Source organism: Indicator indicator, chromosome 26, assembly GCF_027791375.1.
Source record: "Indicator indicator isolate 239-I01 chromosome 26, UM_Iind_1.1, whole genome shotgun sequence".
In the NCBI taxonomy this organism is placed as follows: Eukaryota; Metazoa; Chordata; class Aves; order Piciformes; family Indicatoridae; genus Indicator; species Indicator indicator.
In genome coordinates, this window is record NC_072035.1 from 3,607,268 (window position 1) to 3,628,878 (window position 21,611).

General features: G+C 44.5%; 1 protein-coding gene across 1 annotated transcript in view; it reads right to left on the bottom strand.

Moving 5' to 3' along the window:
- Positions 1-269: 269 nt before the first annotated feature.
- The window catches only part of FBRSL1 (fibrosin like 1), a 546,528-nt gene continuing 525,186 nt past the window's right edge, over positions 270-21,611 (bottom strand). Inside the window, exons 10-20 of the mRNA XM_054392510.1 lie at positions 20,479-20,966; positions 18,236-18,286; positions 17,156-17,251; positions 13,672-13,743; positions 13,071-13,109; positions 12,146-12,217; positions 10,733-10,865; positions 6,717-6,794; positions 4,855-4,938; positions 3,612-3,852; positions 270-1,587 (exon numbers count right to left, since the gene is read on the bottom strand). Coding sequence (XP_054248485.1) covers positions 354-1,587; positions 3,612-3,852; positions 4,855-4,938; positions 6,717-6,794; positions 10,733-10,865; positions 12,146-12,217; positions 13,071-13,109; positions 13,672-13,743; positions 17,156-17,251; positions 18,236-18,286; positions 20,479-20,966 — 2,588 coding nt within the window. The 3' untranslated portion in view covers positions 270-353. The remainder of the gene's footprint in view (positions 1,588-3,611; positions 3,853-4,854; positions 4,939-6,716; positions 6,795-10,732; positions 10,866-12,145; positions 12,218-13,070; positions 13,110-13,671; positions 13,744-17,155; positions 17,252-18,235; positions 18,287-20,478; positions 20,967-21,611) is intronic.

Here is a 21,611-nt window from a genome sequence, read left to right on the forward strand (position 1 = left end):
TTTTTCTTTTTTTTCTTTTTTTTTTTTTTTTTTAGCACAGAAACGAAAAACCAAAACCAAAAATCAATACCTATATATTAAATTCCCATTCTCAGCAACCTTCTTGTTGGAAAGTCTGCATCCCCCGACCCCGTTATTTATGGAAATGTGCTTAACTTCTACAAATTTTACATTAAAAAAAAAAAAAGTTTACAGCAGTGCATTTTGTAAAAGGTTTGTTTTTTTGTGTTTTTATTTTGTTTTTTTTTCTGTAGGTTTTTTTCCTGTTTGTTTTTGTTTTTTTTTTCTTCTCTCCTGTTTGTTTGCTCGTTTGTTTTATGTACAGGCGGGTTTTTAAAATTCAATGTTGGGGACTATCGTGCCTCTACTTCTTTGGGGTTCCTAGAGGGGGAGTAGTCCCTGGACTCTGAGTTTGTGAGTGGAGTAGTCCTGCGTGGGGAGGCAGGTCTGGTGCTGCTCGCTGGTACAAGAGGTGGCGGGGCACTCAGTGCTGCGGTTGGTGGGTTCCTATTTAAAATCCCGTTGTGCATGGCAGTGGATGGACTCAGTCTGGGGTAATGCATCCCGCTTAAATGAGGCATGAAGGATGGCACGTGTGCCAGGTGACTTTCGATGGGGGACGAGTGCAAGTGGTGCATTCTGGCACGCTCAAGTTCTTCCCGTAAGTGCAAGCGCTCTCTTTCCTCCACTTGCCGCAACCGCTCCTGCTCTCGGCGGGCTTCAAGAAGATTTTCATGGTTATAGTCATGTGGCTCCCTGTCTCTGTAAGAACGCTCATGGTCATAAAACCCAGAGGTGGTGGGGAACCTATGGATGGGATCTGTCCGGAGCTGGAAGTCCATTCGACGGTGCAGGTCTAAGCTCCGGTAGGCATCTCGCAATGGATCCCTCATTGGATCCCAGGAAAATCCAGGATGTGGCAGCCTCTCTCTTCCTGACAAGGGATTCATTCCTATGAGCGGGGTCATCATTCTGCTGCGGTCCAGAACATTCATGTTGTTCATCTGGTGCACGCTGCCCATGGAGATGGGCATAGAGGCAGCCATTGAGTGAGGCAATGATAATCCGTGCAAAGTAGGTGGTGGGGGATGCTCCACTGATCGGGAGTGCTGTGAAGGCTCAGACCCTACCACAAGCACATCACTATCTTCCTTCCTCTCCTCTTTGACTTTGATGTCATTCTTAATCTTCTGGAGGTCACTGGGAAGCTCTGTCTTTCTCTCCATGTCCTTGCTCATTAGATTGGTAAGCTTCAAGCTCTCGCTTAGTGCAGGTTTGCTGTATGGGGATACAGACTGGATTACTGGCTTTGTGTTGTCCTCAGAGGGTCTCTTTTCATGGCTTGGAGTTTCCTTCACCGGGGAACGGCTCTCTTTAATCTTGTGTTCTGCTATGGGTGGCTCTCTCAGGCGGTCAGGGTGCTCTCGCTCTGGTTCTTTGGACCTGTCCCTTTCGCCGAGGCTAACCTGCCTGATGGGGTCACTGGAAGTTTGGCTGTTGCTGCGGATGAGATTGCTTATCTGGTGTGTCACTGGAGCCGATGCCGGTGAGGATCTGTTTGAGTGTCTGTTTTTGTCCATGAGGTCTCTGTAAAAAGAGAGGGTTTTGTGTGAAAAAATAGACATGTGACGTTGGACATGCACCGTGCTGTGTCTAGTTGTGTCATTCCAGATTGCTCAGAAAATGATTTGAGAAGCTCTGCTGGCATCAGCTATAGCTGTGATGCCCACTAATTGACATGCACTACCTGCCTTTGTGTACTGCACAGATGAGTAAGTTGACTGCCCACAAATTTGGGGACTAAATTGGGGTGCATTTGAAAGAACAGTGTATTCACCCTAAAGAGACTTCACTGAGAAACGTAGACAGCTTAATCTTTTTTCAAAAGAGGCTTACTGTGTGTCCTTAAGTACATCTTGCTGCCAGACAATGATCTTGGCTGTACGCTCTTAGCTCAGGTTCCTTTCCTAAAACACAGATCTAGGAACTCAAAGCACAAGCCTAAAGAAATGTGTGCAGCTCCTTCACTAGACAGCTTTGTTGACTAGCTGCCGACAAGGCTGTCTTGTGAAGGAGCTGCACACATGATGCTTATTTTCCTATGGAGCTGCAGGAGAGTTGTTGTTGGCAGTTATGGCAGGTAAGCCAGGTGCTCAAGTTAAAAACATCCTTGAATAAGCCATGGAACTGAGTAATTGACCTGTGTTTCAAGAGGGCTTGCTATGATGAAGGAGGGGTTTGATGACAATGGCCATGGTTTCGAAAGAGAGGTCTGAGGGTTTGTATTTCTGACTACACCTCTACCCGTGAGCAAGCCAATTAGTCACAGTTACTCCCACCTCTTTACGAGGGCGATAAATAATGCTCACCTTTTATAAGCACTTTGCTCTGAATGAGAGACACTCTAAATGCAAAGTACTATGGTGTGATGGAGAGAACTGCATTATGCAGCTGAGAGGCTCACTGATGCTCAAATTTTATGACAGGTTTGCTTTTGAGAGCTGTAAGACCTGAGTGCTGAAAGCTGGAGATGTTTTGGGGAGTTCTGTGAGTATTTATCCATTATGATTACGTTTGCTAACCCAGATTTCTTCCTCTTCGGTAGTCCTGATTGCTGGTCAAGGATGCAGTTTATTAAAACCATTTCCAAACAGGGATGAAGCTGGGGACTGAAGTAATAGAAATGTAATAGATGTGTTAACCCCTGTGTGAGCACTCTTGAGAGTAAAGTAACCTTGATTTGCAAATGAATTACACTAAAGCCAAGAAGGGAGCTTTCTATCTGAATTACTATCCGTGCATGGGTGTCAGGCAATTTAACACTTAAAGCAAGGTGACTGTGAGTCTATTGCTTCCATATAGTCTTGCCCACAGGCACCGCCTGAAGATCTCCTTCAAAGCACTCCAGACAAACTATGAACCCCCATCACTAGATAAATCTAAGATTTGCAGGCTGTTATTGCCTGCAAAGAAGCAGCCTGCTGGAGACACCTAGGCTCTGAAATCTAAAGAGCTTTACAGCTTCAGAATCACATAACTGGAAGCTAATGAAGTATCTATAGCCCAGGTGATACAGTCCTGTCACCATTATTATGGGTTTGTCTACAAGGCAGTTTTTAAACCCCACTATTGCTAATAGAATCATGCACATTGCTCCAGATACAGGCATTTGCATTTTTATCTCGTTAATGTCCAGCCAACATTTGAATTCATCAGCATATCTGTACATTAATGAGAACTATGACTGTCTCCAAAGGACCCATCACACCATTTCAGAATATACAGCAATCTTACAGCAGTTGCACTGAAAACAGCCCAGTACGCCCTGGGAATGCAGTGACATTCTCATTTCCTCAGCCTGGTGCTTTTTATTAACCTACTAGCAGGGACTGGCTTGCCATATTTCCACAGAGAACAATTTCTAAAAGGCAAAGAAGGGCTTTTTTTTTTTTTTTTGGTGCTGCTGGTACTTGTGCTTATCTGAGAGGGAGGCCTATCAGCTGCTGCTCAGAGACAAGCAATGTTTTGCCTCTGAAGATTATTTTCCGATCAAAAAAATACAGAGGCAAAATAAGGCCAGAAGAAGGTGCTCAGAAGCACACCCTGCTTACCTCTCTTTTTCTCTGTCTTCTTTACTCAGAGAAAGATCCCTCTTCTCGGGTTCTCGCTCCCGCTCTCTGTCTCTGTCGTGGTTTGTCACTGAGGAGCTTCGCTCAGAATCGGTGGGCTTGGGCCACTGTGGAGGTGTTGGGAAGGATGGAGGTGTCCGATGGAGTCTGTTCCATGGCTCGTGAGGATTATTGAAATTCTGCAGGTTGGGGCCATCTTTGTGAGTAAAAATGTTGTTGTGAGCTAAAATAATGGCAGGTGGAGGAAGAGTTAAAAATAGTTAACTCCATACACATTTTTCACAATGCTAAACACTGCCAGAACTGCTCTTTCAAGGCTTGTTAATCTGGAGCTAATGGTGGTGGAGGGAGCTACTTGCAGGTGGACACAGATACCTCCAACACTGGGTCTAAGATCCACCATCTCTTTTAAGGTGGAGGAAGCTTTAACTACACATCTGAATAACTCAGTGATGACTGGAAATGCCCAGCTCCTCTTCTCCCCCCACCCCAGCAAGGGTTCCTGCACAAAACCAATATTTTTCCTCAGCTCCTCTCACTGGCAGAAACTTTTATTTGTGAGTAGTTTACAAGAAATCAGCTGCCTGCAGCTTTTTAAGCTTTTTAGTTAAAGAAACCAGAGTATTTGGTGGTATGTGTGTGTGTATAAAAACAGAGCTTGGCTGTAGGCTTTTCAGAACGGTCACTTGATTTTTCCTCCATCAATCTTCAGCTGATTCCTGTTGCACCATGAGATGCAAAAGCATGCTCTCTTATATGTGGCTCTCAAGCATGTCTTGCCTAAAGGTAAGGTGGTTTTGACATAAAAATAATTTTATACAGGTATTTGTAACTTCATACAATGGTTAGAGAGGAAGTCTACGTGCTGAATTAGGAGAAGCATCAATAGCTGTTCCACGATGCATCTTCGCTGTTGAAGGGTGTTACTTTAGATGCCCATAGGGTCCCAGAGCTCAGTGGGGTCTTGTAGCTCTTGCACCTCTAGGAGCACACAAGGTATCAACCTTCAGCAGTGAGGAGACCCAGAGCACAGCTAGTGATTGTCTGTGACATGCAGAAAAGCTCCCACCGCAGAGACCTGGAAATCTTAGGTGCAGTGTTTTCAGATAGGAGAATGGAGGTTAGGAATTAAACTTCTTTAAAAACTACCACCAGCTGCTGTAAATATTAGCATGTGGCTTTTCTGGAAGGGATGTTTGTCTGCAGTAACCCAGCCAGTACTTACTCAGAGCATGACTGCCTAATCCTCCAAAGGCATTGCTGCCTAAGTTCCCAAGGCCGCTGAAGGTGCTTGACCTGCTAAATGGATCTGGAAAGGCAAACAGGGATTTAGCAGGCATTTAGCCAAGAATGTTGGAGAATGAAACACACCCCTCCCTTTCTTAACTGTCTGAATCCAAGTAGGATTAGGCCAGACTTTAAGCTGATCCTTCTCATTGCAAGGTTCTTTGCACAGAAAATTCCCATCACGTTAAAATGGAGAAGGGATTCAGTGCTCACTCTGCAAACAGGTGCTGTGATAAACTTTTGTATGCCAGTCAGAGGGGAGCTAGAAATGAAGGTCTAAGAGCTGAAATTAGGGTGGCTGCTGCTGTGCTGTAACTCTCCTTCCTTATCAGTACGAATAGTAGAAGTGTTGCAATTGCCTTGAAAGAAGAACCTCGGCAGGCTCCTTGGTCAGCATATTGAGGGGATGCATTGTTTCAGGCCTGTTTCTGTACACAGCTTCCTACCTGCTTGTGCACAGAGACAGTCCTGATTACTACAGGCATCCATCCTTACACCAATTAAACATGTGCCAAAATCCTCTCCCATAATAGCTTCCCTCATCCTGGTGGTGGTGGAAATGATAGTGTAGTCTAAGGAGCTACTGTGAAAAGGAGATGTGAGACTTGTATGCTCCAAGGCAAAAGAAGACTTCCCTTTCATAGGTCATGTATCCAACTATTTGGCTACTGGGACTTGGTTGATAGAAAGCCCTATTTATATCTATATATTTTTTTTTCCATTAAAGGCAACCATCTTCAGAAGGTTCCTCTCTGAGCAGATACATCCTGACTCAGGTTTCTGCACTCTGGAGATGGCTATAGGTTAAACTGTACCAGTGTACTTGTTTTCTTTCCTACTAGTCACCTCTAAACAACTCCTCTTGCCCACTGGCTTTGTGACTGTCCCTTTTAAATCTTTTACTTGACATGTTACAGGAGGTGTGTTGCTCTCCATTTCCTCACGGATGTCCTTACGTTTAAAAGATCAAGGCAGACAGCACAAATAGCTTGGATCTTTGAGCAAACAGCTATGTCCTTATTTGCTTATTTTTAAACAGCTGTTCTTGCCCTTCCCCTTTGATATTAAACAGTCAAGTGACTCTGTAGACATACAGTTGATTTTGACAGAATATTCAGGATTTGATGTAAATCTGGGTATTTGCAACAGAAAAAAAATCTATTAGGTCATGTGGCATGCCACATTTACTGATTGGATGAGTGTTACTAAAACATTAATCAACAGAGTTTGATCTTTAATTGGCAATGAGCTGCTTGTGAGCTTCTAAAATGAGAAAATTCAAGAAAATCAGGCTCTACTTACTGCCAATTAGGAAACTGAAAGGCTGGCAAAATGTGCAGAGCAGCGATTTGCCAGGAACTGTTCACTGAACTTTATTAAAGAACCTAGCCAAGAAATTCCATAGGTGGGAAATGCTATGGGAGGATCCCATTTTAAGCTGTGTTTTGTTTGAGGTACCTTTGCATAAATTTCCCCCATTTGCTTGGGCACATTCAGAGCACAGAAGAGCTCTACAGGTCACATTTCAGCTCCTGTGCAGCATGCAGTGTCCCAGCAAGGACAGACTTGCCTGCTCTGCAATGCCCCCTTCTCTTGGAGGGGAGGGTCTGCTAATCCTGCCCCCCTCCTTTGGAGGACAGCAGAGGGGATGTGCTGGGAAGCTGGCATGGTGAGAAGCTGGCAAGCTCTGACTCTTGAGACAGTTTAAGCCTCTCTCTCCCCTAGTGCTACAGTGCCTCAAGGTAGGACCACACCAGAGAGCCAGGAATAAAGGTGAAGGCAGGGTTTACTTACACTTACCTGCCAAGTGGTTAGTAGGCAGGAAACTGCTGTGGTGAGGTGAAGGACCAAAAGGGGTGGTGGCTGGATGTGTCGCACCTGTGAGAACAAGGTCCCTTTTTAGTGCAGTGGCAAGTGACTGCTTGCCTATGCAGAGGTCCTGGCCAAAACACTCAAGAACCAGATGCAAAGGCACAGGCCAGACTTAAACATAGCAAAGGCAGGGAAAGACCTCAAATGCCAGCTGAGTGAGCTACTGGCAGGATTTCTTCGAGTGCCCTTTAAAGGAGTCTGTGGGCACTAGGAGGCAGGAGAAGACCTTGCTCTTATCATTGCTGCTCACCTGTAGTGATCAGGAGGCGAATCTCTTTGTTTGGCACTGTCAGCCATTACACTGTGTTTACATTAAAAAGGGTCAGCCCAGGTTATGGGCCCAGACAGAAGGTGCTCGGAAGTGACTGATTGGAGTCTATATGAAACACTGGTTAATGACAGGCATGCAGGGAACATCAATCATGCCTCTCCCAGGAGAGCTCCACCAACGCTCTCACATCTGTCTCTGCATCCCTAGGCTCCCCCTGCAGTATTTTTCACCCTTTCCTAGACACTGCTCATTGCCAGAGTGCCATGCTGCCTCGTGGGAAAGGAACACTGCTGAGCACACTAGATTACAGTAGGTTAAGGCAAGGGGCAAGAAGGGGCTGAAACAAGCTGGTCTGCCCTGTATTTCAAGGTGGACCAGGCTCATGAAGAAAATTCTGCTCTCTTTTCACAGCAGAAAACAGAGATTTGCTTTCTTTACAGGCAGATGCAGGTGAACCAGAATGAGCTTGAAACCACAGTGTGAAAAGCAGCGGTGTCACCTGCCACTGGGATCCATGGCATTTGGGGGAGCACGAACTCCCATGTGTCCTGCAAATGATGGTGTGTTTGGGCAATCTCATGGGCCTGGCTTTTGACCCCTATGATTAGCACAGACCATTTTCAGGATGCATCCAAAATCAGCTTTTGAATATTCAGATGTGTGTGAGAAAATGCTTCTGTGACTTCAGTACTACAACTGACAAGATCAGCACTCTCCAGCCATTTGCACTGTGAATGTCCTTTCTGTGCCTCCTCCTGCTAGTGCTCCCAGTACTGCAGAATTAAGAATTATTGTAACTTTCAGATGCTGGCTAGATGCAAATACAACTTGAACCTCCTTTGCAGAAATCAAGACCTGCCATACCTGTGCATTAACTGTCTTGTTTTGTTAGAAAGTAGCAATTCCACAGGATGACAGAAGCAGCACTTCCCCAAGGACATGTTAAGTCATGTGCAAAACAGATCACCACCTAAAGAAAGCTTTTCAGTGCTCTTGTCTTGTGTATTTTGTTGATAAAAGTTAACTTCTCTTAATACTGGAAAGAGTAACAAGTCAACTCTAGCAAACATGAGCAGCCACAGTGGGCTTGAACATGGGCTCCTCACCCAGTCACTGCTTTCTCAAGTGATACTTTCTATTATAGAACCTGCCACTCCATCTTTCCTGCCACCTTCATGACAAATACTTCCGCCTCATCTGTGACCTTTACGAATGATTCCCATCAGCAACAGACCTGCTCTGGTAAGTTCCAGCCCCTTATCTCCAACCACATCAGATGCACGTTTCCACCACATATCCTCAGTGCTGATAATGTTACAGAAGGTCACAGCAAAAGTGGAGGGAAAGAGGGAAGAAATTAAAACGCAGTAGAACCTGCATCCCAAACACAGCTGCAACAGTGTTTTATTGAGGTACTGGTCAGTCCCTGACCACTGACCTTCCTTGGTGACAGAGTCCACCAACAGATGGTCATTGTAAAATGCACTCATGTGTCCAGAACCTGAGCAGACTATAAAACTGGAGGGGGAGACAGAGCTGCGTGTCCCTCACCAGCTTGGGCACCACAAACCTAAGCAACCAGAAAATGAGTTGAGGAAACTTGAGAGAGACCACAGCAATGAGACCCAGAGTTATCTATAAACATTCTGACTGCTCCAATGCTTCAAGACGGATGGAGACTGTCATCTTTCTAATCCTTTAAGATTTCAGAAGGTGTATAATGGATGGGCGATTTCTTCAAAGGAGACGGCTTACAAACTCGACTACACGGGCTGATAATAAAAAATCCTCCAGAGAAAGCCAGGAGTGGCACTGCAGCCTGACAGGGAGTTATTAAATATAGCGTCTGCCAGGCAGCTGAACATCCTTCCTGAAGACAGGTGGCCCTAAGATAACTTATGTCTCCCACAGTAACCAGGCAATGCAGCAGAACCAATGATTCACATCAGCTGCACGCTTGTTCGATAAGGTGAAAAGAATGCCTGGGATATTGCAGGGTAAGAGATTTATTCATCTCTGTATTACTGCTGCAGTGTTTGTTCACCTTGATAGCACTCTTTACCCAGATTTACTGTCTGATGGCTCTTGTGATTAATATACTCATGGACAAGTTACTCTAAGGTTGTTTATCTCCAGTGAAAGTTTTCTATTAATTTGTCTGCTTTAATGTATCTATTCCATATTATTTCCCCTCTTGCTTTTATGAATGGAGGAACAAGGCACGCTTGCAAAGGAAAAGCCAAAATACCAACTAGACTTGGGCTTTTGTGCCTGGTAGGGTAAACTCTGCCCAATGCAGCCTTCAGAAGCAAAAACCACACATCAAAAAAGATTTTAGTAATGGCAACACAGGACAGACTTCAGACAGTGATAAGGAAACAGCTACCACAAAAAAAACCAGCCAGGGGTCTGTAAATCCAAGCAGATGCAACAAATATCTTGGCCTTGTATCATCAAAAGTACCTTTATAGAGACCAAAAAATGGGGTAACATTCTACAACATGCAGCTGCTATCAGCTGAATAGATGTGGTGGAAACATATTCAATGGTTAAGAATTTCCATCCACAGATAAGAGCAGAATGACAAACTGAACCACCATTGGAGTTCCTGAAGGCTATCTCACTTCTCACAGAGGTTTCAGCTTGATTCTCTCATCAGTTGCTTTTCTGTCAGTTTTGGGACAAAATTCCTGACACTTCTAACCTGGTTCATTTCCACAGGGTTGAATCAAGGCTGAATATGATCATGTCTGCACTGAAGCAGAACAAGAGCTCAATGCTGCATAAAATAAGTGTAAAGTTAGAAAGAAAATTTCATTAACTGCCAATTAATAACATACAGAAGGCAGACTCTGGCATCTTAAAACACAGAAAGAAGATCTGAAAAAGTCTAGGGGGAAAATTAAGCCCTGGGAAGACATCAAACCCAACATTTGGTAGATGGAAATCAACAGTAATTGTACCAGTGACCTCCAAACCCAGAATGTTGCAGTCTCTCCCATGGTCAGAGCCACCAAGAACACTGCAGTGAAGCTTACTGCAGTTTGGTAATTGCATTAATTGTAATTACTTCTCCAACAGATAGGAAAGCAACTGATCAATGTAAACTGCATTTAATTTAATTACTTAAAATTCAATATGCCATTTTAAGGCTTGGAGATTGCCAGACTTCATAACATATAGGAGACTGTATATTTAAAAACTAAACACTTCACAAATACACCTGTGATATTTTCAATGCTGTTATTGAAGCATTTCTTTTACAAATCCCCCTTGTTTTTAGAAAACAAACAGAATCTTAGTGAGTGGAGGAGCTGAGAAAAACACCATTGCAAATATTAGAGCAAGAAAGAGACCAGAGCCACTTTTAATCCTCTGCAGTGGAAAAAGTTTCAAGTGTTTTGTCAAAATCACTTTTAAAAATCACTCTATAGCCTACTAATCAGATACATAAGAACCAGCTGCACAGACACGAATGTCAGAGCCAGCTGCAGCAGCCTGGTGATGTGCAGAAGATCCTGCCCAGCCCAGCAGCTATGAGAGCCCCAGTCACACCAGTCACCAGTGCCTCCCCACTCCTATGAACCAGCTTGCCTGCTTCAAGTTTTGAAGCATGTGTAGCTGTTAGGCATAGCATACATTGACTGTTGTTTTTTTTTTTTTTTTCCCTTACCTGTGGTAGAAAACAGAGGCCTGGCAAGATCCTGTGGATAATGGAAGCCTGGAAACACTCCAGGTGCAGGAGGTCTGCTGAACAGGTCAAGTTTACCACCTATCTCCAGCTTGTGGGGATCCAGCTGCATTTGCTGTCAAATGATATAAAACCAATCTCATTATACACTTCCTTTTTTATGGGAGAAAAAGACAAGGAGTTCAGGCTCACTCCTGCTTATCCCTGCCAGGGAGAGTTAGGGAGAGTGACAGCAGCGTCTCTGGTCACGTACTGCAGTCATGCTCTGACAGAATCTGTAAGGCCATTTCACTCCGCAGCCTCTCAGCTGCCTGCCTCATCCAGATGAATAAGGTCTGAAGTGAGCTCTCAGCCCCTCAGCATACACAGTGGAGCATGCAACATGATACAGAGTGCCCTGCACCCCAGGATCAGTCAGTGCTCTCAGCCTGACAAAAACTATTCTGCAGGCAGAAAACTGCCGACAGAAGTCTTGAGAGCTGTGTGATGGACTTGTCTGTTTTGCTTCTCCAGTTTGGAAAGAGGGAGATGTTCCCAGACTATGCCCTTCCTGCAGCCAATGAAGCTCAGTATACAGACAAGGGATGAAGGATAAGGAGAACTATAAGACTTCTCCTGAGGCTATTTTTACCCTTCCCCTATAGAAGCCAGCATGGTCAGAATTGCAGCTAAATCATCCAAGTCTCTCTTGAATATGATCTATTTGTTTATTAAAAAAAAAAAAAGGACATACACCACTTTTACAGGCACTAATTACAGTGCATCTACTTAAACACTTAATGGTCTTCATTAATGGGACGAAAGGACAGCAGCAGTGAAGAAAAAATAACACCCTAGAAGTCCTGTTATCTGCTATTCTGCCTACCAGAGAGCTTTAAGCCTGTAAAGCACCCCAGTGTACCCTGTTACCTCTCCAGTTTTCATGCGTCCCCCCTCTGCCCATCATCATGGCAGTGCATAAATCCCAACAACCTGTCAGTCAATCTAATCACCTGCTCTGTGTTTTGTAATGTTCTTCCCAGTATCAGTGATTTCATTACCAATGAGGCAATGTTCTGTATATTTCACAGCAGGTGCCAGTACAGAAGGGAAACAACATCAAACATGTATGCTTTGTAAAGAAGATGGATTGAGGGCAAAATTGCCTTCCCTTTGCCCTTCTGCTCTTTCTGCCTGTGCACTTCATATATTCTGGTCATTTTGCTGCCCTTCAAACCAGCTCTGCTCTCAGATAAACTTTATAGTCGCTACAATAAATGTTAAAGGATTGGAAGTGTTAGTTAATCAATACAGGCAAGCCTGAGAATCACCAACAGAAACTGCTTCCTGCTCATTACTCACTAAAACGCAATCTCTAAGCCAAAAGGCTTGGCCTTGTTCCAGAAGCTGAATTACCTTGATCTTTTGCTGGTGATGGTAGATCTGCCAGGCGATCTGTACATGAACTGCGCACCACTTCCCAGGTTTCTGCAATGGAAAGCACAAGAACTTAGATTCATTTACAGGGTTAGCATCCTACATCAGATAGTATGTTTCATTTCCCTCACTGTCAGACAGGCAGCTAAGCAATGAGAAAAGCTGAATACCAAAATGGCACAATAGGTGATCAACACTTTTTTTTTGGTACTGCAGCAGATGATGTTTAAATTCAGAAGGAAATAAAAAGGAAGAATATGGGGTGTAGGCTATCTTCCTCATCTCGTGGAGACCTGACATCCTTGCCGCCTTCTTTCCTACTTGCACTTCCCACTTCATAAACCAAAGAACAGTATGCCATGCTTAAGAGAAAGCAATTCATAGTTAACAGTTCTGTTCTTGAAAAGAGCCCTGTTCATTCATCCCTGCTGCACTGCAGGCTAAGTCATGCGTGGTTATTACGGCTGCTTCCATCTGGGGAGGGAAAGGGTATGGACAAATAATCACCAGGGATGAGCAGTGCCACAGCTGAACGACTTACTGTTTTTCAGCTGAGCTGTGGTATTCACTCTAGGATGTTTTTGTGGAACACCACAAGTAAAACATATTGACCTAAGCCACCCTGAATCTGATCACTGATGAATGTCTGTCCACGCTCACAGTCGTTTATTCCTGTGACCCTTATTTCATACTCTGAACTATTAATGCACACAAATGGATGCAAAATAAGGTTGAGATTCAACCTAACCATTATGAATCAGAAGCAGCTAAGAGCTAGCCATGACATTTTGCTTTAAATAAAGGATGAGCATGCAATTTTTTACTGGACACATTCAATTTCAGAGCCACATGCATGATATGTGCGTGTATATATATATATATGTATATAAAATCCCCCACAAACCTTACTTACTCTTACTGGAGGCCTGTAAGGGTCTGACACCTATGGAAAAAGCAAAAATAAACCAATCAGTCTTTGTAAAACCAGCTAATATACAGAAAGGTGGGGAATTTCCTTCCTCTGAACAAGTAAAAGCATTTAGAAAGCAATGTTCCCCTGTGGCATGGGAAACCTAAAGGGCTTAGAGAAGGCTTAAAACTTCTCTTTCATTCCTTGCACCAAACTCAGCAGAATTTTATCATAAACAAAGCAGCTTCATGCCAGCAACTGAACAGTTGGGTGCTTTTCTGAATCTGTAATTGTTATGAAATGGAGCACATAAAACTACTCTCCCAGCAATGCTTAGAGGAAAGACCTTGAAGGAGTTTCCTGCCCCATTTTCCCCCTGACTTTGTTTAGAGTACTCAATACCTCCCTTTGTATTCACGACTGGTGGAGGCTACACTTGTCTCATCAGAAAAAGAAACTTCTGTCCTGACTGCATGTTCAGTCTAAAAGGCCAATTTGCTCACCAGCTGCTCTCTTTTTTTTTATGAGCAATCACTGTGTTTAGTGTTATGTTAATCCAGATAAGCTGAAAGGAAGGCCATAGATTGTTGCCTACCCCTGGAGTCTTCTGCAGCAGCGTATGGTGGACTGTGCCTGGTCTACCTGCTACATCAATAGGGTTTGAAGTCTGAAAGACAAGAACAGAGTGTGAGCAATGCTGTACCATACCAATGGTACATTTAACAGCTCTGTCTGATGTTAGCAGCATTAATTAGTCCAATTTTGCCCTGTGCTTTGAACAGGCACATTGCTACATTAGTGCTAAATGTTATCTCTTACTGACAGCCAACAGCATTTAACTACCATCTCATCTGTTATTATTTAGAAGCAGTAACAGTTTTACAGCAGCACCCCATAGCCCACCGAAATCACAACCCTGCTGTGCTATGCAGTGTGCAAGCGGATGGGAAGAGAGTCCCTTGCCTTCCAAGCTTATTCTTTAGACAAAACAGGCAGGCAGTAGGAGAGAGAATGAGAGAGGTGGACTGACTCCCTCCATGTTTCAGGCAGCAACCAGTACTGCATTCACGAACTGAACAACTGAAGCATCTTACTCCCATATTGCAGCAGCTGGCCCCTCTCTAACTGGGGCTAGATAACACAATGGCTGAAACGGCAACAGCCCAGATATTTGCTTCGACAAGGCAGGATGAGAAACTTTAGAAGGTGCTTGTGGGTCTTTTATAGCTTTGCATTGTTTATCCCATCATTTCCCAGCAAGAATTAAACACCTCATTGAATGAATCCCTGCTCCTCCTCCTTTGGATCCCACCTGTTGCCCTGTCCCAGATGATCCCCAAGAATTCATTTGTCTTCTCACTCTGGCGTTCATCCATCCCCTTCTCCCAGAGCAACTGCACCTGGTGCCTCCACCCAGCTGAGTGCAGAAGGGTTAAACCTCATTCCCTGGGAGATTATTTTACTCACATTTTAGGTCAAATTCAAGTAGATTTCTAACAGTCAAACTGTATGAGGAATTAGTAAAACCGTGGGTGTGAGAGGAAAGATAAGTTTAAATTTCTCTAAGGCTACATAACTTCCAGTCTTATTAAAAAGGGAATGCTTGTGTGCATGTAGGTAAGTCAACAAACTCCCCAGGCAGATCTGTGCTCCCAGGGCCTGTCTGACAGCTGAGGAATATAAAAGGTGGCAAATAAGTTACAGCTATCATACAGGCAGGAGCTTTAAGATCACAACATGTTAATAGCATGGTGTCATCCTGTCCCTCTGTCCCCTGGAGAAAGATGCGAATGCTTCCTCCAGCAAAGTAAACTGAAGACTTCTGACCTTTTCAAGTTCTTAGCTTGTGAGAAATGGCCTTTGGGAAACTCACTGCGAGGTTTACCGTCAGCCTGGATTTATGTGCAGTGGATTTACACACACAGCTGTAGGCAACTGACGCAGGAAGGGAAAAAACCAAAACCTAGACCTCTGCTTGGGAAAGCAAGAAGTGCAGGATTCAGCGTGCTGAAACCAAATCATCAGGTCTGTAGTGATTATGAAGGCTTTAGTCAAGCAGCTTGGGAGGGAGAGAGCAAGGAAATGATGCAGTAAGGATGACTAGAGTGGCTTTGCCCAGCAGTTTGGCTGTGTCTCCTCTAGGAAACTGGAAAGCAATGTGCCAAAGATGCAGATCCGTTTTCCAACCTAGGCCTCTTTTTTTTTTTTTCAGATGTTAGATCACATGTAAATACAGCACTGTCCAGAGATCAAGTGATGCTAGTGGTTAACCATGGCACCAGAGTGTGACCTTGCACTGCTTAAACTCAAGCTAGCAAATGTTCTGCACATCTATCATTTAAATGAATAAAAAGCTGGTTAGAAGGCAGCACTAAAAACTGTTTAAAAATGCAAGGGATCTGTGCTTGCTTTTCTTTCTTGCTTTATAACTGCTCCTGTTTGGTCTAGTGGTATTTTACATGGTATCTTTCAAGCTCTGTAATGGAGATGGAAACAAGAAGAGCAGGCTTTTCTTCTTGCATGGACAACCTGATCTGGTTGAGGATGCCCCTGCTTACTGCAGAGGCAGTTGGACTAGATGACCTTTGGAGGTCCCTTCCAGCCCAGACCATTCTGTGATTCTATGCTATTAGTGTATCAGAAGCTCTGACTTAAAAGTAGCCTTATGGCAAAACTGAACCTTATCTTCCCATTAACAAAATTTTGCCAATTCCACCTTAATTGCGCAGCTCCGTTTCTTGGGAAGTCAAGTTCACACCCTGACAACTGTAGGGATCCCCTGGCATCCCTTGAAGGAACAGCAACAATTAACACTGGTAGACAAAGTGCATCGAGTGCTGGATTTTCTGTTCTTCCTTCTCCCTCTGTTTAGATGCAACTGCTCCTCTGCTACACCTCTAAGTACACAGAACTTTTGTTGCAGAAAGCCATTTTAGAGACTTTGCAATTTTCAATGTATCTAGAAAATAAAATAATATAAGGGAATTGATGAGTACTGAGGAAGTACTCCAGCTTCCTTTAAATAAATAAAGTGGTAAGGTTGTAAGAGGCCTCATTTGCAGCAGCTGCTAATTACTGACTTTCACTGATGTCAGTGAGACTGCTGAGGGAAGCACACCCCACAGCCCTGCTTGGTTACAGAAATGACCTTCCAAATGCCAACAGAAACAGGCTGGCTGCAGTGCTGGTCCTTGCAGTCTTCTAACACAGCAGCAGAGCTCTATGGAAATCCAGTACGAGATAAGAAATCTCTAAATTCAGAGAGATTTAACCATTTCCATACATTTAAAAGTAGCTAATAAAAAGAGCAAGTCTGGGAGGACAAAAAAAAAAAAAAAAAGCAGTGCACACCACAGAATTGGTCAAAGATGGTGGTTAGCATGGCAACATTTCCCAATGCCAGGCAGTGCCACTTGGAATGATACCTTACAGTTGCAGTGCACCTCTCAGACACACTATCTCGAAGCAGCTTGCAGGCATTAATCAACCCTTATAAAACCCACTGCAAGATAACTTTAGAGATGAGGAAGCTGAGGAACAGAAGATTTAAGCGACTTGCCCAAGGTCAGACAGTGTCGGAGCTGGGAATAAAAATCTGGCTCCTTCAAATTGCTCTACCCATTTACAGCAGCCTATTGTTCCCACACTTGTATGGCCAATTGATCTTTTTTTTTTCCTTTTCTCTTTTTTTCTTGGAATAAACACAGTTTATCTTTTGCAATCTCAGACCGTTAAATTTATAAAATGATTTGAGACTCATGGGTCTGCCATTAGCTGTAAATATTTCAATCAAATAACGCACTGGAGTGTATGCTTCTCCTCCAGTTTCAGCTGACCTCCCAAGTGAACCACTATATCCTTTTCCAAGAACAATCTGTAGTGCCAAGAGAAAATTTCTGCTCAAGTGTTGGCTGCTTTGTGCAGAGGATGCTCACAGGATCTGCGGGGTGATCACTTCCAACCCTGTGCTGCACTCCTGCTAGTTAAATCATGTGCTACGAAATCACCAGAGACATGACTCTGAATACGCTTTTCTCTCCCAGCAAAAGAACAAAGCCTTCATAAGAAGAAGTTTGTACCTTCGGTTGAAATGCTCCCTGAAGTGACCCAAAGGGACCTGAATGTGGAAGCATGGGTGGCATTCCAGGCATTGCTGGAGGATAGGTTGGAAAGAACTACAAAAGAAAAAGAGATGCTTATGTCACAGGACAACTTGAACAATAATGGAGGTAGGTGCCAAGCCTGGCACATACAAAAATAGCACTATTGTTAAACGAGTGCCACAGTGAAATACACACTCAGTTTGCTTTGGAAAATTTTAAGAGCAAAGCCAAAATCTGAAAAATGCACTCATCTGATGAATTTTCTAGATAGTTCTGAACAAGTGTGCCTTTAAAATTCGTGGACTGTTGCAGGAAGCACAGAGCATTTACCATTTTTAGAGGAATTGGAATGACTTGGGGCTTATGGTCACTTTTGGTTAACTTTGGGTTTTTCTGCAAACAAATTGATCCTGTTTTGAAATGTGACCTGCTTTAATTTTCAAAGCAGAAAAGAACCACAAGATGCTGCAGTGCACACTAACCACAGGCAACATGCAGGCTACCTTGTAGCCATGTAGGTTGGGTTAAATTTTGCTTAGGCCTCTCCTGAGCACATACAGCAGTTTTACAAGTCCCAAAACATGTATTTTTTTGGTGTGCTTGGAGCAGTGGGGAGCACCAGGAAGAAACCACCAGTCTGACTTACTCCTGTGACCTGAGCAAAATCTTGTGAAAGAGCCATGCACTCCGGGCTGCTGCACTGTGAGAAGCACCAGCTGCAAAGATACTGCAATGACCACTGCTTAGCAATTTCTGCGCATTCCCTGCCATCCCAGGCACAGCAGTGCAGAGCCACAGCAGCAAAAATGCAGTAGACAAGGATTAAAAAAAAAAAACAAAGCAACCAACCAAAACCAAACCAACCCAAGAAACCAAAAACAGCCCAAAGAAAATTTTGTACCTTAAAAAAAAATTAAAACAAAAAATTAAATACCAAGACAGAAAAAAGAGCTTTAGGAATGAATGAATCAAAACACTATCAATCACTCGAAAACAAGCATAAGAAGTATAAGCAGAACCATTAACAAAGACACCACCTAGAAAGGTAAGACTCACGTTGGAATGTCGAAAGTAAGGGTTGTCTAATTTGGGAGCGTACTTGTCAAACTGGAAAGAAAAAAGAAAAACAAAAAGGAAACAGGTGAGTTTGTTTACAGCAGCAGTGGACACATCAGGATCAACACAGACACATAATCACGACCCATTTGTACAGCATTTAACAGAGCAGAACTGACTGGTTATTCCAGACTGGCTCATCAAGGAGCTGACTGATTTCCCAAGCTAAGGGAGATAGAAAGGGGCTAGCCCCTGGGTTGTGCTGGGTCTCACTGTAGAACCCTGCTCACAGGCACCACGTGAAGAGGCTCCTTCACCATGAAGAGAGCAGTCCTGGTATCTGCAGTGCAGTGGAATGCAGGGAAGTTCAGCTCCAGGTCCAGATCTGGGATCTGCCCTGGAGCACTGGACCAGATCACAGATTAGAAGGTACAGAATGTTTTCCATTAGACCCCAGTGCCTGCTGTGGGGCAATCAATACCAATTCCCTGTTTTCTGGACTCCTGTGTGTGCCAAAATTGCCTGGAAAAGGATTTCACTGCTTTAGGTGCACAAATCTCTGTATATTCCCCCTGTCCCGCAACAGCAAGAGAGCCTCAGAGAAAAGGTGGCTCTTAACCTTTTCCATTCCAGCACGGGGTTCAACACCCCCACGTGTGCACTTTGTGCCCCATATTTATTTTTATGACCACTTCTCCTGTACCACCTTGGAAGCAAAACCAAAGCACATACACACTGCTTTTTTGAACAGTGTGTACGTTCTGCTGGGGAGGAGGGAGTGGGGAAGAAGGCAGGGCAGGGAGCTGTAGGACCCCATGAAAAGCTGCTTATTTGGCAAGTCAGCTGCCATTTCACACTCCTCTACGTGCAGGAGAGCAGATTTGTAATTTCATTAATTACAGTTATTACTGGAGCCATGTCCCCTCCAGTGTAAATACCATAAATTACCAAACACATGCAGCTGCAAATTTCAACACTTTTCTCTGGTGTTGGGATTAACAGACCTGATCTAGTGGAATATAAGAAGATGTGAGTGAAATACAACAAAAGAGCCTTGCAAGCTGTTCTTGCTCTGAAGGCTGACATCAGCGGGCATGGGTGGGAAGGGAAGGAGCTGCTCACAGGATTGGATATTGGGATTCTTACTTAAGTCACACAGGAGGTTTCTGAGGGAAGTTTCAAGATCATTTTACACAGCCCAAGCAAAGAAGGGAAGGTGTTCACACAAGATTACACTGAGCAAACACCTGGGGCTGGATTTTGGATGGATGATGTTACTTTTAATTGTCTGGCTGCTAAGCAGATTGCAACCCAGAAACGTCATCAGGCAGTCAGCAGTGGGAAAGAAAAGTGAGAAACATTGCTCCTTGAGTTCTTGGTAGTTCTTCCCAAATGCTGCTTTTGCTGTTACTCCTGCCTTTTGCTTGCCTTAGCAGAAGAGGGTTGTTTGTACATTTTGGACACAGTGTGAATCTGAGAGGGGGGGAAAAAGCTGAATCTTGTTCTTTCAGTCGCACGAACGAATTGCCAAAAATGGGGAGGGAGTATGTTTTAAAGTACTGACAACATCCATTTGTAGCAGATCTCTAACAATTTGGTTAACAGCTGCAGCTAAGTCCCATTGTACTACAAGCAAATTCAATGGCAAAATGCTAACTCTGGTTATGTGGCCAGGAGGATCTCTCTCACATCAAGAACCAGCCACATGCACATTAGCACTCGTTGATGCAATCAAATAATAAATGCCCAAATCGAGATAGATCAGGGAATTAGGAGGAAGGAGGGCAAAACTCCATCAGATGAGAGGCTGCACTACGGTGAGAGCTTTGGCTAAGCCAGTACAGTCTGCCCTGCAATGGACAGTTGTGGGGACTGCGTTTGGTACTGAAGGCCACGGATCTGATGATGTCCTTGTTGGTGGGTTTTGGTGTGTCATGGCACCCGGCTCTGGGAAAGTGGAATAGAAATACACAGCAGGACACACAAAAAGGGAAACTAAAGGGACTCCTGACTTGTTTCATGGATGCAGTATCTGCTCATGGCTATCAACATGGGGGGACCCGGAGGCTCGTTGTGGAGGCTTTGGATGGAAAGAAGGTCCCTTTGGGAGTGCTGGGCCTGTCTCTCCAGGCTCCAGGTGGGAAGGGCAGGACCAGCACACCTGGCTGAAATGAAGAGGACTGGGTTTTGTTTGACAAGAGTGGGTTAGGCTTTTTGACCAGAGATGCTCTACTTATCCTCACATTTTGGGCTGGGGTACGCACCATGGGAGGTGCAGAGGGCGGCATGAGCGGCGTCTGGGGCAAGCTGGATGGAAAAGGAGTGAATGTGTGCTGGTGGGTGTGTTGGTGCTGATGCGTGTGTTGGTGCTGGTGAAACTCCGCTCTCAGCAGCGGCACCGGGCCAAGTGAGGCAGCGGCCCGGTCCGAACTCTGAACCAAAAACCGGTTGTTCAGCTCTTGCCTGAGCAGTTCGTGATCTAGAGGAGAGAGAGAGAGAAAAAAAAAAGACACAGAGGCCCGTGGGCCTGTGAGTACCACAAAGACGGAGGAGAAAGAGTCAATATTCACCTGGCATTCCCTGTTTCTGCAGGTCATGCTGTGGTGGTTTTCTACGTGAGGACTCATTGGTGGAGGTAAGAGAGATGCCTGTGACAAAGTACCAATCAGAATCCCCGAATGAGGCTGGCAATACATGATTGGTTGGTTGAATGATATCAACAGGCTGGTATCTAAAGACAAGAGAGAACACCATGAGTCATCACAGCAGAAAACATCATCGGGGGCATCAGCAAGCATCCGCCCCCGGCCCCCCGCCCGCGGCCCCGCGACCCCCGCACAGCTCCGACGGGCTCCTCCTCCTCCCCAGCACCTGACCAGCCACGACACTGAGGTGTCTCCAGGAACGGACCTCAGTGGTCTGGTCTCGCAGCATGGTAGGCAGACCTTCCCACACCAGCAAGATAGTGGAGAGCTCCCTCAAGGACAACAGCTCGCTTTAGAATGAGTAGTACCGACCTGTTTCCTTTGGAGGTTTGGAATTCAGAAGCATACATGCGCCCTGACAATGGAAGGGGGGCTAACAAGCCTCTTCAACTCTAATGCATGTACTTAAAAGGTGAAATTTTGACAATCTACAAAGCAATGACATAACCACGGATTTGGGTGGCTGGAAGCTACCTGCTCAGATAGCCATTTCTCAACAGACCCCTGTGCCATCCTCCCTCTTCTCAGCCCTGGGACATGTGCACAGTGACTGAGAACATCCACCCTATAAACTGAGGCCTCCTTTGCAATACCATTTTTTTTCCGAGATCTTACATACTAAGCAGTCCTTTCCTCAGTTTCTAACAGGCTAAAATTGTCCTTTTTTTTGG